The 16666-nt window shown below is 44.5% G+C and overlaps 1 protein-coding gene across 1 annotated transcript in view; it reads right to left on the bottom strand.

Moving 5' to 3' along the window:
• Positions 1-1043: 1043 nt before the first annotated feature.
• SEC14L1 (SEC14 like lipid binding 1) overlaps positions 1044-16666 on the bottom strand; it is a 41527-nt gene continuing 25904 nt past the window's right edge. The window contains exons 5-16 of the mRNA XM_083874454.1: positions 16174-16302; positions 15689-15923; positions 14912-15021; positions 13990-14179; positions 10904-10992; positions 10025-10095; positions 8349-8520; positions 7902-8036; positions 6153-6287; positions 5413-5664; positions 4232-4410; positions 1044-3720 (exon numbers count right to left, since the gene is read on the bottom strand). Coding sequence (XP_083730580.1) covers positions 3615-3720; positions 4232-4410; positions 5413-5664; positions 6153-6287; positions 7902-8036; positions 8349-8520; positions 10025-10095; positions 10904-10992; positions 13990-14179; positions 14912-15021; positions 15689-15923; positions 16174-16302 — 1803 coding nt within the window. The 3' untranslated portion in view covers positions 1044-3614. The remainder of the gene's footprint in view (positions 3721-4231; positions 4411-5412; positions 5665-6152; positions 6288-7901; positions 8037-8348; positions 8521-10024; positions 10096-10903; positions 10993-13989; positions 14180-14911; positions 15022-15688; positions 15924-16173; positions 16303-16666) is intronic.

Below are 16666 nucleotides of genomic sequence, written 5' to 3'. Positions count from 1 at the left end.
TGGGAGAGCAAACAGCCCTGGCTGCTCTGCAGGGACTGGGTGCTGCTGTTTGGGCAGAGAGCCGGGGGCAGCTCCTGCTCCAGCGGGACAGACCCGGGAATGGCAGCTCAGGATCCTCCACTGGGAATTGACAGGCTCGCTGGCAGCCGAGGTTGCAAACCCAGACACTCGAAGGACGGGGAGCCCTCGGCTTTGTGGGGAGGCAGGGGATGCTGGTGGGGAAAAAAAATAACAGGTGAAATTTCTTCCAGGAATTTTGTTTTGTCTCATAAAAATCCACATTAAAAAAAAAAAAAAAAAAAAAAAAAAAAAAAAAAAAAAAAAAAAAAAAAAAAAAACCAAACCTAAACCACCCACTTCAACCAGGCTGACACCTCTCCCAGAGGAGCTGTCTGATGCAGCCCTGGCCTGCACTGTTATCACCTGCCCAACTCAAGCAGGGACTGAGGCTCGGGTTTATTTAATTGCCATTTCAGAGAGGGGCACTGGCCACAAAGGCAGCTCCCTACATCTCCAGGCACAGCCCAGCTGGCCAGCAAAGCCACCTCCTTGCACAACAGCTTCTCAAGGACTGCTGCACTCAGCAAGATCCTGAGCAGCAGAGAGCTGGTGCATTATTATGTGCTGGCATAGAAACACTGACCACATGTGAAAGCCTGAAGTAGGTCAGGCAGCCATCTGGTCTTGCTGACAGACCTCCACAACCATGGTTAAAGATTCTCATCTAGAGAAACTTCACAGCTTGGATCAAATTTGAAGGACTGACCATAAACATGTTGTAGCCTCTGCTCCAGGAGTTAGAAAACCCACAGTTTGACGTTTATTGGCTCCTGTCTTTAAAACAGCTGAGGCTTAGTCTACTTCTACTAATTAAAACCCGTTGTTTCCTGAGTGTGACAGTCTCAGCCTCCTGCCTGAGGTGTCAGTGGTGGGGGCAGCCAAGGAGCCCCTCCCTCACCCAGCACTGCTAGACCTGAATCCAGCACCTAAAATAACCTGGAAGCTTTGCAGCAGATGAATGGAAATAAAGAGACTGAACACTTTTTTTTTTTTTTCCAAACAGTTCACATTTATTGATAACAATAAAAAAATCTTTTAAAGACTATCTGTATTTTATTACCAAGAATGAGGTATTATGTATACAAAACATTTACAGATTTTGATATGCAGTTCATGAGGAGGGACAGGGAAGTGAAGGACACTGGTAACAGGAAAGGTGCCAACAGAAGAGTCACTGAGAGAAGGAAGAGCAGTATCACACACAAAAAAAGGACCAGGGTATGGGAAATTATTTAGACTGCAGTGATCAAGTTGTATTGCCACAGCACTTTGCTTACAGGAAGATTAACTCTATTGGTTTTCTGGAATTTTATCTCCCCAGCTGTTTGTGCTGTCATGTGCTTTGAGCTCTAAAAGGTGTGTAAGATCAACAGCAGGAAAAACTCAAAGTGCCACTTTTGAGCCAGCTCAAGTGAAAAACAGAAAATATAGATCTTCAGACTTGAAAAGGGACTGCAACTCAAAAAGGTCTACAAAGCCAGACACCTGGACAGATGTGGAGTGTTGAATGGAGCAGATTCTTTACAGTTGTCAGCAAAATCACCATCTGAGAGAGAGAGAGAGAGAGAGAGAGAAAGGGACCATCTTCAGCCCTTACAGCCTGGTGAATGGGAAGAAATGCCATGAGTGTCAGCAGGTGAACCTCACTGTGCTCCAGCTGCACTCCCTGTGCTGGGAATCCTGGCTCCTGGTGTCAGGAATTCAGGCAGAGCCACAGTCTGTGCAGGCTGCTGTGCAGACACTGGGTGGGAGCTGTGTGACACCAAAGCAGTGACCTGTGTCATTCTGGCAGCCTAAATAACAGCCTAACCTCCATCTCCAGCTTCTGAGTCCTAAAAGAGCTCCAGCACAGATCAGTTTGGTTTAGTTTAAGAAGGTTGGTCTCTAAACATCTCTGTTATTAAAATATCTGTCAGCTGTGCCACGTGCCACAGCCAGAACAGGGTTGCAGCAGAGCTGCTGTCAGGGGTCTGGCACCTGCCTCTCCAGAGCTCTGCAGGCATAAAAAAGCTTCACACTGAGTTCTGAACCAGCTTTCCTCAGGCAGGAGATCCAGAATCTCGAGTGAGTTCTGCTTTCCAAGTGCAACACCTCCACCAAGTGTAAGCTTACCAAGTGTAAGCTCCTCCACCACTTACCTGAGCCAGACCCCATCCCACTTCCTAGCAGGGACTGCAGCCAGCACAGAAACTCCTTGTGCCTGCACGGAAAATTTAGCTCTACCAAGGGTAAGGAAAGATCAAAGATCTAACTGTGCAAATCCTGCTGCATTTCAGACCAAAATCTTCTCTGTTCCACTGCAAGGTGGTCTGTATTTGTCTGACAGTTCAGTCTTTGGAGCCTTTTGCTGTGCATAGAGAGAGGCCTTGAGAGGGAAGAACACCTGAACAGAGTTCAGCAAGGATCCAACTTGGGCCTGGCAAACAGGGACAGAATCCCAAATGGCAGATCACCTCTGGCAGTGGCAGTAGTGAAAATGGAGAAAATCCTTGGAGTATCACCTCATGTATCACTCAGAGGGAAGATCCCTGTGCTCCCTGCCCACACCAAGGCTGACCAGAACTGAGGTGCTCCATTTCTGACAGGCACAGGGAAGGACAGGAGGCCCCAGGGAGGGAGAAGTGCTCAGGAAGGATGGAAGCCACACCTCCTCCTTCAGACTGGTTTAAGCAGCAAACTGAAGCTCTGCATAAATTCCTGACAAGAAGAGAATCTCAGTAAAATCCATTTGCTTGGAGTGCACTAAGGAAGCAGAGTGAAGCTGCAGCACAGAGCTGAGAACAAAAGCTCAGAGCAGCTCTGGATGAGCCCAGTGTGACACAGTGAGGGAGAGCCTGCTCTCTGCCTCTCTCTCCACAATGCTCCACACGCAAATCCAAGGAAGGAACAAATTGCTTTAACCCAGCAAGACCCAGAGCTCCAATTCCCCAGAAATGTGCTCATACAAAAGGTATATTCAGTGTTACAGCCTGGCCACAGCTCTGTGGGCATGCTTTGAAAAAAACGGACTCACAAAGTCAAGTATCCAGCAACTGCTGTTCTTTGTCTCGGACATCATTAGTGGCAATGGGAGAACAGTTTGCAGCACTGGAAGATCACAGGGGATTTCTCAGGATGACAAGGAATGTCCTGACAGGAGACTTGCAGTTGTTCTCTAATGCACTAAGGAGCATTTTTGGTAGGGTTTTTCTTTTTTTGCTTTTTAACATCTACACAGTTAAAAAAAAAAAAAAATCATTCTTAACTGATGCACTGGTTGTTTTTCCTTTTCAGTAAGAGCCCTTGTGTTCTGAGTTAGGATTTGTGCAAGCACACTTGCAAAAATATTTATGGCTGAGTTAGGAAAAAGGGTTAAAGTTAAGAGACAAGCTGTTGGATCTAACAAAGACCAAAACCACTAAGTGTAAAATTCAAACAGCTACTTTACTATCTATAAAAGGCTTTTTGGGGTGGGGTTTTTTGCACAATTGCCAGTTGAATATGGTGTATTGCAGTCAGCTGCCACGGGCGAGGGTCCAGCCATCACATCCATTTGCTTTTCAGCTGTTGTGGCACTACCTGGAAATCATGGAGCTGGAATGGGACTGGCTAGAGGAGGTGGTGGCAGCACTGAGCTGGGAAAATCCACTGTGGCTTGATTCAAGGCTGGTCATAGATCCCCTGCAGGAAAAAAAAAAGAAGAATGCAGTTTTAAGGTTCAGAACACACAAAGATTTTGATTTCTGCTCTGTATCTATACTGTATTTGTTTGCACACTGAATAAAAAGCAAGTAACAGCTTTGGTGCAGAGACTCAAAAGCTTTTCTGCCTCGCCACATAAAATAATGAGGACAGTGCACCTCTTTCAAAAACCAGATATTGTTCAAAGAGACAGAGATTTAATTTCAGTCAAGTTTATCCACTGACAGAAAATGAAATTCAACAACAGGAATTTGAATTGCACTCGCTTCTGCAGAACTATCTGCCAAGCCCAAGAAGCTCCCAAAACAGAGCCAAGTGACCAGTGATATTACCAGGAGAGAACTAATTAACCCCTTTTATACATTAATTGCCCTCAGTGCAACTTTTTAAGGCCCTCACAATTTACTTGCATTTAAGTGCAGTTGACATTGACTTGACCATCCAAATAATCAGAAAGGTTTGACATTGGCTGCCCTTGGGCCAGACATACCTGAAGTCTTCAGATCCAATCACTTCTGTATAGTACATGACTTTACATTTGTGAGAGGACACCTGTAGAGATGCCAGCACATCATCCACACGAGGCAGGTTGGTTGTAGCACAGGCAGGCATGCTGTGGAATTTCCACTGTAAAATGTAGAAGCCAGGCCACCTGGTCACATGGGAGCCCTGCGAGCAGACACAATAAAAACCAAAAGTTAACCTGCTTAACAGAGATTTGTAGGCTTGACATTTATTTTTCAAGTTTAGAAGAAGTGCCCACATGCCCAGAATTTTTGCCCAAGGCCAATATTTCAGCTCCTCAGCCAAATGGCAGTGCTGGGAGACTCTCCCCACACAACATCCTTATCAAATCTGGGATGGAACACCAGGAGTTCCTCCAGCTATTCAACAGTGTCAAGGGGTTAGGATTTAACATGCCGAAAGGACAAGTTCTGCTTTAAAACAATATCCATTTTTCCATTTATTTTCATTCACAGCTGTCCTTTGAGACCCTGAAAAGAGCAGTCAAGGTTCCTGCCTCACAGTTCAAGAGGTCACTGTCCATATTTCCAGTTTAACACTTCATCTTGGTGAGTTAAAGAGCTGCATTTTCAGAGGCTGTTTGACTCATTTCAAGTCAACAGGAACAGCAGTGGCAGTGTGACTATAAACATGCTGCATGTTATATCAAACTGGGAATTAAAGACAGGTTGTAAATGGTATAAAGAAACCTTCAGGAGCTTTGGCCATCAGGAGCTCTTACACTGCCCATTAGAGGGCAAACACACAGAAGCTCAGACTTGATTTCCAGCCTTCTCTTATTACTGAGAACAGGCATTGTGAAATTCCTCAAACATAGAATATTTGCTACAGTAAATAACTGTCAGAATTACAGCTCCAAGCAGGATTTTTACTTTCTGGATGTGCATTTTAGGTGGCCTCCCCATGTTCTGTGCTGAACCACCTCAGTCACTAGGGACTGATGGAACTTCCCCCTCCCAGCAGATCCCATGTAAATCCCCTCCCTGCTCCCTGCAGCAGCCAGCCTGGAACAGCAGCTGAATGAAATGCTGGCCAAAAGCAAGCAGGCAGCCCAGCACTGAGTCACCACTCACAGTCAGTGCTGTGAGTAAGAACAGGCAGTTTTGTGGGCTCCATCTGCCCCCAGAGAGGCTCTGCCTGCCTCACCTGCACACTCTCCCCTTCTTTGCAGATCAGGGGAGACTCCACCATGCTGTAGTCACGCCCCAGCTGCCAGACTTTGTCTATCAACTGCACGTTGTTCCCACCAGGAGATGTAATACTGTGAGCTCCCAGAGAGTCCTTTTTGGGAGGCTGTGGGGCTCTTTTGGAGTGGAAGATGTTAAAAACAATGTCGCCCTTGCACACGTCAAAATCCCATGTGATCACCGACGAGGCATCCACGATCTGGATGAGAACCTGAGACAGGAAAGACACATTAGACAACAACAATCTGCTCAGTAAAGACAAACTCTACAGAAAAAAAAAGACAAAAACAGAGCTTTTTTTTTTTGTTGTTGTTGCTGGGCTTAGTTTCTACTATTAAAAAAGTTTTAAAATAATTTTTAAAAAGAGGCATTGCAGATACAAATTCCCCCCTGATGAGGTGTCTATTCTAACACAAGACTTTCAGAAGCTTTCAAGCAGCTTCTGAGAATTTTGCTTGTTTCGCTTAGAAGAACAGGGCTTTGAATAGGATGAAAACCAGTGATATTCTCTAAATGGAAACAATGTAACAGGACAAACAATCACAAACTTCAGGTACTGAAGCATCACCATGCACCAGCTCCAGAAAGTGGAAGCACAGGGACTAAATAAACAAGCAATAAACAATTCCCAGGCCAAGAGACGAGTTTGGAGCAGAGGGCTGAGATGAAAATGAAAGCAAAGGGCAGCAGGAGCTGTACCTCATGTGGAGCTCCTTTGAAGACACTTGCAGACTGGTAGATTGTTTCAGTCCAAAGCTTGATGTCTTCGTTTTCCAACTCTTCTGCTGTCCGGTAGAGGGACTTGGGAACCAGCCCACCCTCTGGCACTTCACACTAAAACAAAACAAAAAAAAAAACATTAAAAATTATCTCCTGTGACCATCCCATCATGTTCCGTGCCTTCCAGCTTCAGAAACAAACATTCAGCAATGCTCTGGAGAAGGGAACAGACTGAAAGCAAGCTTGTACATGATACATATGTAATTCTTTTTACAATGATCTGTGTGAGGCATTTGCAGAACTGCACACCAGGGGAGCAGATCTTGTACATACACAACAGCCAGCACCCCAGAAAGGGACTGTGCAAAGGCTATAATTATCATTTACACCACCTTACACTGAAGAAAGATGGGAAGCAATTCAGAATCCTGAGGGAAGTGGCAATAGTGACTAAGTCTGAAAAAACAGAATTACAGAGACCTGAAAGAACAGGGGTAGCTAAATTTAAGGATGGATGATGGGGAGATACAGAAAGTTTCCAAGGAGGTAAAAGGACACTGCAGCAAGGAAAGTTAACAGTTTTTGAGTTACAGCTGTCCGACAGCTCAGTACTGGAAGTGATTACACAACTTCCCTAAGCAAACTCTTGTTTCAAGAAGCCTGTAGCAATGAAGTTGACAACAGGTTCCACAGAAGTGTCTGGGGAAGCAGAAGTGTTTGGTAACTAAATTACAACAGAGAATTGAGAAGATCTCAGAGAAGTCATTTTTGTTCAAATACTCAGAAGTAAAGAAGAAGAGAGAGACTGCCACTGCCTGTAATTGGCAGGAAGTATTGCAGCAATTTGCTTTCTGGTAACATTCACTTTTGCTTACTTAAGCAGTGGATTTTGCCAGCTTTAAGCTCCAAATTAGATAACACTGAAAGCTACAGCTGCAACAAAAACCAGCCCACTGGAGATAAACACATGCTCTACTCCAACACATCTAACTGTACTTCATTATCATTTGAGACTCTATTGGAACTGACACAGATGAATTTTCAAGAATGGTACAGAAATGAATCTAGAGAGTGTACAGGGGTTGAAAACACACCCACCCTGTGCTGCCAAAAGCATTACAGGTGAAACAAACTTTACTTTATCAGCGAGATGTTAAAATGCCAGATCCAACTGACACCCAAGGTCCAGGCAGGAAACAACTATCAAAGCATGTGACAAGTGACTGAGAAATTACAGTATCCTGCAGTAAAACCACTTTTCTGGTTTGTTGGGGGTAACCGCACACTCTGTGTGGGGCGACTGGGCTGTTTGCTGAGCCCTCTTAGCAGATGTGCCACAGATGTGCCCACATGTTCCTCAGGCTCCTTATGGGATCAGTTTTTTAGGCGAGACAGACTCTCTGGATCAGCTGATAGTGACAGCTCTTGCTCAGAACTCTGCTACCATGTTTGCCTGAACATCCCAGGGAACAGACTATGGCTTTTAGCTGTGCTTGGCTGTTTTGATAAGATATTTGATATTCATCTGAGAGAAGCATTGTACTGTTCTTTTTAAAGTGGATCCAGAAAACAGCACTGAGCCTGGAATCCTACACCACAGCCCTCACCTCCAAACTACACCAGGAATCACTCTGTGCTTACAGACTTCTTTGCTTAGAGGAGAGGAAAAATAATAATTTTAAAATACTCCACAAATAAGTTGCTATATGAAATAGTTTATATTCATACCATGCACTCTCCACCAAGGAAATCAGGGATAATTTCTTTATCGATGTAATCCAGCAGTCCCCCAGGACCCTGGTAGTCATTTCCAGCATAAATAAGGAATTTCTTTCTAGTGTTGTCATCAATGAATGGACTAACCTACAAAGAAAGAAAATCAGAACAGATCAGGCCCTCACGTTTTTGTCAAGTCAATTTACATTGTTTTCAAGTCAGTTTTGAAGGAATCAGTTTTGATCACACTGAGTGTTACCATCCTGGTTATGCAAAGTCCACACCACAAAGAAGCCAAATCAACCAACAGTGTAATCAGGTGGTGTTTTTTTAATCCACTCCAGGAATCCTATATATAGGACATGCTCCCAAATGGCAACATTTGCTGCACGTACAGCCTGATCTCAAGTGCTTTTACAACCTGAGAGAACTGAGGAACACCTTGGATTACACACATACCAGTGTCCAGAGAACTGGGAATACTCGAGGTGCTCTTAGGATAAGTAGACGGCCCAGGGTCTCAGGGTAATTAGCTTCAACCACCTCAATGATTCTCAGCAAGGCCTTGACACCAGGTCTCCATAAATGCCTCATGTTCAAGCCTTCCAGATCTACCAGACAGGTCCAAGAGCTGAGTTTGAGAGAGACAAATAGGAAAAGTAAAATCTCAGTAACATCAAAATTCTCCTTGCTTATGCAAGTGCCCGACACACTGAAATGTGGGGCCCCTCTGCATGTTTTGGTTCCTCCTGTTTTACCTCCTTGCTTTGTGTGGCCTGTAAACACTGGAGTTTAAGGGGTGTGCAGTAATCACTCTGCACACTCCCCCACAGACATTTCAGATTCCAGATAAAAGTTCAGTTCATATGAAGCCAAAAAAAAAAGCCCTGTCAACAGTCAGCCCAAACATTAAACCATTGCTTTTACTGGGAGATCAATTAAGTGGCCACGCTGCTGCTCTGAAGCAATTTAACATTCACAGAGCAGATTTCCTACTAACACAGAGCACAATGGTGCCAATACCCATCAAAGCTAATTCTGTTGTCAGATCTCAGTGAAGAAAGTCTTTTCTATAGGAAGAGATATGTTCTTAATACTAACTACTGAGCTGCAGCATGTGTTTCAGTTTCTTTCCAAGCTCAGGTCTTGCCCTGGGCAGGAATTCAAGATTTACAGCTGTGCTGCACCAGCCAGCAGCCATTACATTATGCATAAGGCTTCTATGAAACACCAAACCCTTCTTTGTTTCACTTTAAATGTTTAATATGCAGCCCTTTAGGATTATGGCTACAAATGAAGATCCAGGAGGCAGCACCATGAGACTTCTCCTTGGATTTGACCTTCCTCAGAGAGCTCAGGCAGGAAGTTCTGTAACATGGAAAGGATAAGCAGGCACACCCCACGTCTCTGGACCTTAGAGATTAGGGGAAGGAGGAAGAAACTGGAGAGAGTCCAAGCAACATGGCATCTTTTCAGGTTTTGCCTTCATTCCACGCCCTTAAATCCATTTTGCAGTTACCACTTTCACAAGTGAGCCCTACAATGACTTAAAGATGGGCTAGCAAACCAATTTTGACTGAACTCCACATGAAGTCATGCCAGAACCTGGAAAACTAGATCCCAGATTCCACAGGAGCCTCATGACCTCACCTTGGATCAACAGCTGAGTAGCCACACATAATAAATGGAGAATGCAAAGCAGAACTGACTGTAATGAGCCTTGGAGTGGACTGTGGATGAAAAAGTGACATGGGAGCCACACCTTAAACTACTGGAAACGTTCCTCATGATACATCATGGCCTGTTTTTTTAGCAGCCTGCACCAATGCCCAGTGCCTGTAAAATCCAACCCCCAAACAGATTTGGGAGTTAAGCTGCACTGCTCTGCAGGTATCCAGCAGTAGAAGGGAACAGAAAAGAAACAGCCCCAACAGAACCATTTTGAGGGCAGGTGTTGTGTGTCCCTCAGGCTTCCCCAGGGACATTCCCTCTAGCCCCACTAATTGGGCAGGCTCTTAATTAACTGTGTGATTGTACCTGCATGTGAGACACAGCCTATCCTCTGCTTGTTCCACTGCCTGACATCTCCCCCCAAACCCCATGAAAGCAGCTAATTCCCACAGAGCAGACTTTACCTTATTGGCCTGCCAAATACTTTTGTATTCTCCTCACATCGCCTCAGCCCTTCTTCATTTATTGAAAGAACCTGCACAAGAAAGAGTGGGGTTCAGAAAAGACAGTCTCAAACTCAGTAGGTGGGATAAAGAAAATATGTTTATATCCAAAGACTAATTAAAACTACAAGATCAAACCAGCATAAACTTTTCCCCACACCAAAGAATGAACTAGAAATCATTACAATTACCCTTAATTACTCATTAGTAATAATTAAAGCCCCTTTATAAATCACAGAAAGCAACCTTGAAACAGAACTAGGGCAAGCAAATAAAACTTAGTGTCTGCTTGGAAATGCTACTAGGAGAGAAAAATAAAATCCAGTCCCTGTTTTTAATAGTCACTATGGCTACTCCTGTCATTACTAGGAGTCAAAAAAAGTTAGTGCAAACCTGGAATTCTGCCAGATTTCTGCTTGGAAGCTGAGCAGATCCACAGTAACAGTCTGTGGATGTAAATGTCTTTAGAGAAGGCAGAACTACAGGCAAGCACTTTTTCTTTAAAAATACATGATTCTTATCCTTGGAATACAGGCTTGACAAAATCCTGAGTGGGGCATTTTCTCTTCTGTACAAGAGCAGAGACTGGAGCCTGAAGCCCTGCACAAGTGCAGAAGAATCTGTGCAAATGCCAGTCAATAACCACAGCAGCTGCCAGGAGCTCTGCCTTTCCACCAGCCTGCAGAACACACCAGGAACGGCTACCAGGGGCTTTCAGATGTGTTCCAACCAAAAACTGATGGCCAGAGAGCCCATCAGAATGCCCTGAGGGGTGGCTGCTGTGGCAGAAGGGTTCCTGAATGAACACCTGGAGTTGTTAGGAGCTGTAGAAACACTCACGTAGCGCAGCAGGGCCTCCTCCCCCAGCGCTCGCACCAGGCCCTTGGTGTCCATCTGGCCCAGCCTCAGCACGTACAGCGGGCGCCCGTCTGCACAGAGACACAAACCACACAGCAAGGGACTGTGAGAGAGCTGCTTCTGAACAATTCACATGGAAACAAACGTAACAGTTAAACCTCCCCCCTGCAAGAGGAAGAATCAAGAGCAGACAGCAATATAAACATCACTCTGTGCAGCCATACCAACGGATCACCTGTAAATGAGCTGCAAAATGGAGATATCCTGATTCAGAAATAGCTCCCTGACCTTCATGGAAAGTTCAAAGGACTGTGAGTACATCAGTACACTCCAGACCTTGGTATACACAATTAATGACACAGACTATTCTTAGCTTCCAAGACAGCTCAGGTACACCAATGAACTGAAGCTTTTCCTGTAACTGCAGAGCTGCAAGGAAGGCTGTGAGGCTTTTATCACGCGTGCTGCAATAGTGCTCTGGAGAGTTTACAGCAACTTTTCCGGGAAAATAACCATCCTGACATCTGGGAATTAATGAAACCAAGGGTTAACCCAGAGCCTGCCCTCTGCAGAGCCTGCTGGATGGAGCCACACTCCAGCTCTGTCACTGCACCCTGTGCAGAACTGGCACACAGCCCTGTTAATGCAGGTTAAGCCTGGTGAGAACAGACTCTGCTCTAGAGATCAGCTCCAGCTGGACCCTCTGCATTAGAGCCCTGCCTGCACACTGGGGCAGCCTGACACTGGCAGGATACTCAGGCACTAAGGTGAATTACTGTGTTGGCTGAAATTGAGAATCAAAGTTTGCATTTCTGGCTCTTAGTTGTACAAAACAGCTCCCAGGCTCCTCCTAAAGCTGTGATCCACTTGTTAAGCTTTGCTTCATCTATTCTAAACAGCTTATAAAAGTGAATATGTTAGCATACAATATAAAAAGAAGAAAAGAAGCTTTCTACATAAAAATCTCCCTCAAGTCTTGTTGTCTGTGCAGTTTCACTCCCCTCCAAAAGCTGCAAGAGACATTATCAAATTATCATTAAGTCCTTTGGGACACAAGGAGAAAAACTGCAAAAACCACATTATTAAAAAAAAACCCAACAAACAACCAAAACTGCAGAGCCAAGGCAAGTTATTTATTTGGCAAAGACACTGCCTCCATGGAAGTTCACAGTGTTTTATGTTTTATCAGGTGGACTAAAAGAAAATGTTATTTTAATATCAGCACACACTTATCTTGGAATGTACTGTTTAGCTTTTGAAACACTAAACAAAAACTGCTATTAAGCTTCGTAGCAGGTCTCCCTCCCTCACACAGATGCCTCCAAACCCAAACTAACAGCTCAGTAACCCTGGTCCACCCAAATGACACATGAAGGAGAGTCTCAGCTGACAGTGCTTTGTTATTACTGTACAATTTATATTCCATTAGAGCTTTGTAGTGTTAAAAAGACATTAGATTGAAGCATTCCTGTCAAAATAAAAGCCATTCAGATGTATAGAAATCTGTGCTAATTGCCAGCCAAAATAATAACTTATTTTCTTTAGTACAGATAGCTCATTCTAGACAACATCCTTCATTATCACTGCTGCCTTTGCTGTAGCACTAAAAGCCACACAGCATTCAGCCAGCTTAAGTTTGGCACATTTAGCATATGTAGGAGGAAAGGAGCAATACTAGAAAAGAGGGCTTAAAAAAAGAACCTACCACTGTAAAGTTTTAAATTATAGAGAACTGCTCAGTTCTGAAATGGTGTTTCCATTATTGACAAAGCCATGCTTTACTTGTGGGCATGCTGCAAGAGAGATCAAAGGAACTGCAGGGGAAGGGAGGGGGCATGAAGTTCACCGCAAGACTCCAGAACTTCTCAGAAGAACATTAAACAAGCCTTTGATGCATTTTGCACCTTTCTGCTCACTGGCAGGACCCAGTTGTGTGCTATTGACAGAGGAAGTCTTTGCAAAGGACAGGCAAGGAACAGGCTGAAAGGGAGAACTTATTAACAGGTCTTTTTCCCTACAATCTTTACAAGCACATTCTCATTTTCCATTTTCTCAGTTTGAGGTCTGTCAAACCCAGAGCAGCAGGGAAGAGCCATTCAAGCTCTGTGATTAAACTTCTGCTGCATCCTCCCTGTCTCCTGGCCACTACTGCTGACAGCATCCTGCCCTGTTTCATATGCTGCTTGAAAAAGGAAGAGCTGAGCAGAAACAATGGTGCCTGGTGGGAAAAGACTCAATCAGAGCACAGATCGCTCACAGTAAGAGATCATTTCCTTATCTAAAGAGCCCAGCTTGCCTCAAGCCACGAATTCCAGCATGTTTCATTTCTATGTATGTACTAGCACGAGATCAGTGCACGATAAAGCAGAGGGACAGGGGATTGTGTCAGGCTGTGGATCACAGCACAAAGGGAATTCAGCCAAAGCTGCTTCTCTTCTTAAACAAACCTGCTCTATTTGATGTTTTTGCAACATTCCACTTCTCATCATTAAGCTGATCGTAATGCCAAATAAATATTCATTTATGCCATCAGCAGATTAATGCAACATCAGAAGTAAATTGATTACAAAGATATACTTATTTACAAACACCTTTTAATCACTGAAAGAGCACACTCAGCGTTTGCCTAACACTCTTCTAAGCATCTCAGAGTATTATGGAAGCGCAATTAATCACTTTTTTTAAGCTTCTGGCAAAACAAATTTAAGTATGTCAGTATTAGTCAGAAAGACTCTGATCCAGGACTCTGCCTCCAGCAGCTGAGGGCTGGCAAAGGCACTGGAACAGGCTGCCCAGAGAAGCTCTGGATGTCTCTGGAAGTGTTCAAGGCTGGGTTGGATGGGGCTCTGAGCAACCTCGTCTATAGGAAGGTGTCCCTGCCCATGGCAGGGAAATGGAACAAGATTATTTTAAATTCTCTTTCAACCCAAAACATTCTATCAATTCAAGTGTCTTTAGTATATAACAACTGAGAAGTTCTAGCCACCTCTAGTTAACAGAAGGACAACTATCACCTTTGATTCAAAACATATGAATATGTTCAGTACGTATTTTGTACTGAACCATACCTTTGTCATGGTGATGCCAGCCTCCTGCATAGTAATCCTGGAGCACCTGGGGAGGATTCCAGGTGTCCAGAATATAATCCACCTGGTGCTGCTTACGCCATGTCAGGGACTGGCAAAGGATCTCTCTTGCTTTGTCGATGTTGAAGTCCCGGGCACGCAGGAATCTTAAAATGTGCTCATCCTTTGGGATCTATTAACAAAACCAAACCCAATTTTGTATTCTAGGTTTGAAACAAGAACACAAACCCAAACAATAGAAGCTGAAAAATGTGCAGTCCTGCACCAATGCAAGAGGATGGCGTGTAACACTGGGAGTTACTCAAGAAAATCAGCCTTTGTTTGAAACAAGATCATAAGCCCTGTCAGGCACTGCAGCTACCTTCATAAGGGATATAAAAATTTCATGAACTCTAATGCAATCATTTCCACCTGTATGACCATACCAAGCCAGTCCAATTTAAATAAATCAGGACAAAACATAGACTGTTTTATTTTAAAGTTAGAGGAAGCTGAGACACATACATGCAAATCAAAGGGCACGGGAAAAACCCCAGCCTTGTTATCAGTGCTCCACTGCTACCAGTGTTTCAGTGTTTATGACTGTGACGTTTGGCCAAAACAAACAAATGTAAAAATAAGGTCATTGTAGAAACCAGGAAGACTTATAAATCTGATGTTATTCCCCAGTGGCAGTTTAACTGACAGTCTGACAGGCTTTCATGCTAGTTATTGAAGCACCTCAGCTGCAAAGTCAGCTGGACAGTCACAACTAACTCCCCCTATTGCCACTGCTTAAATTTAGGGTTTGATCATGAAGAGCCACTTAGCAGAAAGAGTCATCCCCAGGGGGTGTGGCAGGAGGTTTCCTCAGGCCCACCTTGTGTCACACACCCTGAGGCAGGGGACACCCCCAGGAACTCACTTTGCCTTTGTGCGTCTCCTGGAGCCACTGCCGCAGGCGGATGAGGCAGCTCTCCTGCATCGGGGTCAGGTCCCCCAGGTACCTCTTGATGTAGTCTGCATCCAGCTTATCTAAAAAGAGATTGCAGATGATCAGAGTGGTCCTGACCTAGGCCAAGCACCAAGTGATCTGATTTGCTGCTGTCTCAAAGCAGCCGCTGTGTTCGGCGCAGTCAGAACTGAATAAAGTTCCACTGAATCAATGAAAAGATGAGCAAGGCAACAAACACAGTCATCTTCATGAAGAAGATAAAATTCTCCTTCTGCAGCTAAAGAAGGAACATTTGTAAAAGCGTTTTGCCAGTATACTCAGATTCATCAATCCACAGCACCACTGGGCTTGCTGCTTCTGGAAATCCTTAGAGAAGCTTTGGTCTCCTAGTACAAGAATTTTCCCAAATTCCCAGAAGACTGTGAGTAGGGAAGTTTCACCTGTTTCCTCCCCATCATTTCTACACTTATACCCATCCCTGAATTTCAGGGTAAGAACAGACTGTTCATTTGCAACCCAATGAACAGCAAAGAGCTTTTCTGCTTTTGATCTCCACTCACGAGCTCAGCCTGTACCAGCTGCCTGAGCTCTGCCATGTGTCACTGCCTGGTGAGCCCACAGTTTAACACTGCATGTCACCAACTCAGGAGCCAATGTGGAGCTCCTCAGCTGCCCAGGAGAAGCTGCCCAGTGCTGAGAGCCTCTCCAGTACAAAGGTTCCCAGTAAAACAGACCAGACCCCCATACCATCGGGTGTTCCTGCAGTGGGCTCCGAGGGGCTGCTGGAGGTGTTGAGGATCTCCTTGTTGCTCAAGCCCTCCTTTGTGGCAGACTCTGGGATATTAATGGCAGGTGACACTGGTCTCCTCAGGTGGGATGTGCTGCTCTCTGATTTACATGCAACAGGAGGAGTCCAGCGAGGGACAAAAGTTATTCCTTCTTCCTCCAGCTGCTTCAGGTAGTACTCTATTATTTCTTTTCCCTTCAAAAAAGAAAATTTCCTTCAGCTACTGAAAAAAACCCACACATTTAGGCACAGAAAGGATTGGGCTGAAAATTAAGTGATCAGATCTCTGAAGATTTCATTTGAAACACCCCTACAAAGACACACTGCCCCAGGCCTTTAGCAAAGCAGCCCAGCTTTCAGAGCAGAACGGCCTGTTACTTAGCAGCAGCCTCATTGCCTTTTGGTAACTTGGAGCCAGGCACATCCTTCCCAATTGCAGGCTCACCTTTTTAATATTGCTGGTGTATTGCTTCATGGCAATCTTTTCCACTGTGCTTTCAAAACCAAAAAAAGATTTGATATCCAGACTTGCTGACTGCTCAAAACAGGTCCAATCTTCATTGTCAGGATGAACCTGCAAGTCAAAAGATCATACAGCTCAGTTATCCATTTAGGGTTTTTTTTCTCTCTCATAATATTTGAAATGTTTCTTGTTTTACAGGTTCACACAGTCAGAAACATTCAAATGGAATTTGAGGTGTCTGGCTTCACTTGCTTCAGTTGGGAAGAGGCAACACCAAAGGACAAAAAGCTGAGAAGCCCTTCCATGGTCCCACAGTCCCTTTTTTTTTTTCTGTGTTAACAAGAAATGGGAGGGTGGAGAAACACAAATGCACCAGGCAAGAACCAGAGGACTGCCCATTTCTACACTGTCTCAGTCTAGATTAGGGCTGGGACTGCAGGGTGTGTGTGGAACAGGGTAAAAGCCTCCACAGGGA

This window comes from Zosterops lateralis (assembly GCF_965231275.1).
Source record: "Zosterops lateralis genome assembly, chromosome: 18".
Taxonomy (NCBI): Eukaryota; Metazoa; Chordata; class Aves; order Passeriformes; family Zosteropidae; genus Zosterops; species Zosterops lateralis.
Note: the sequence above shows the minus strand (reverse complement) of the source record. Positions and strands in the feature narration are given on the sequence as shown.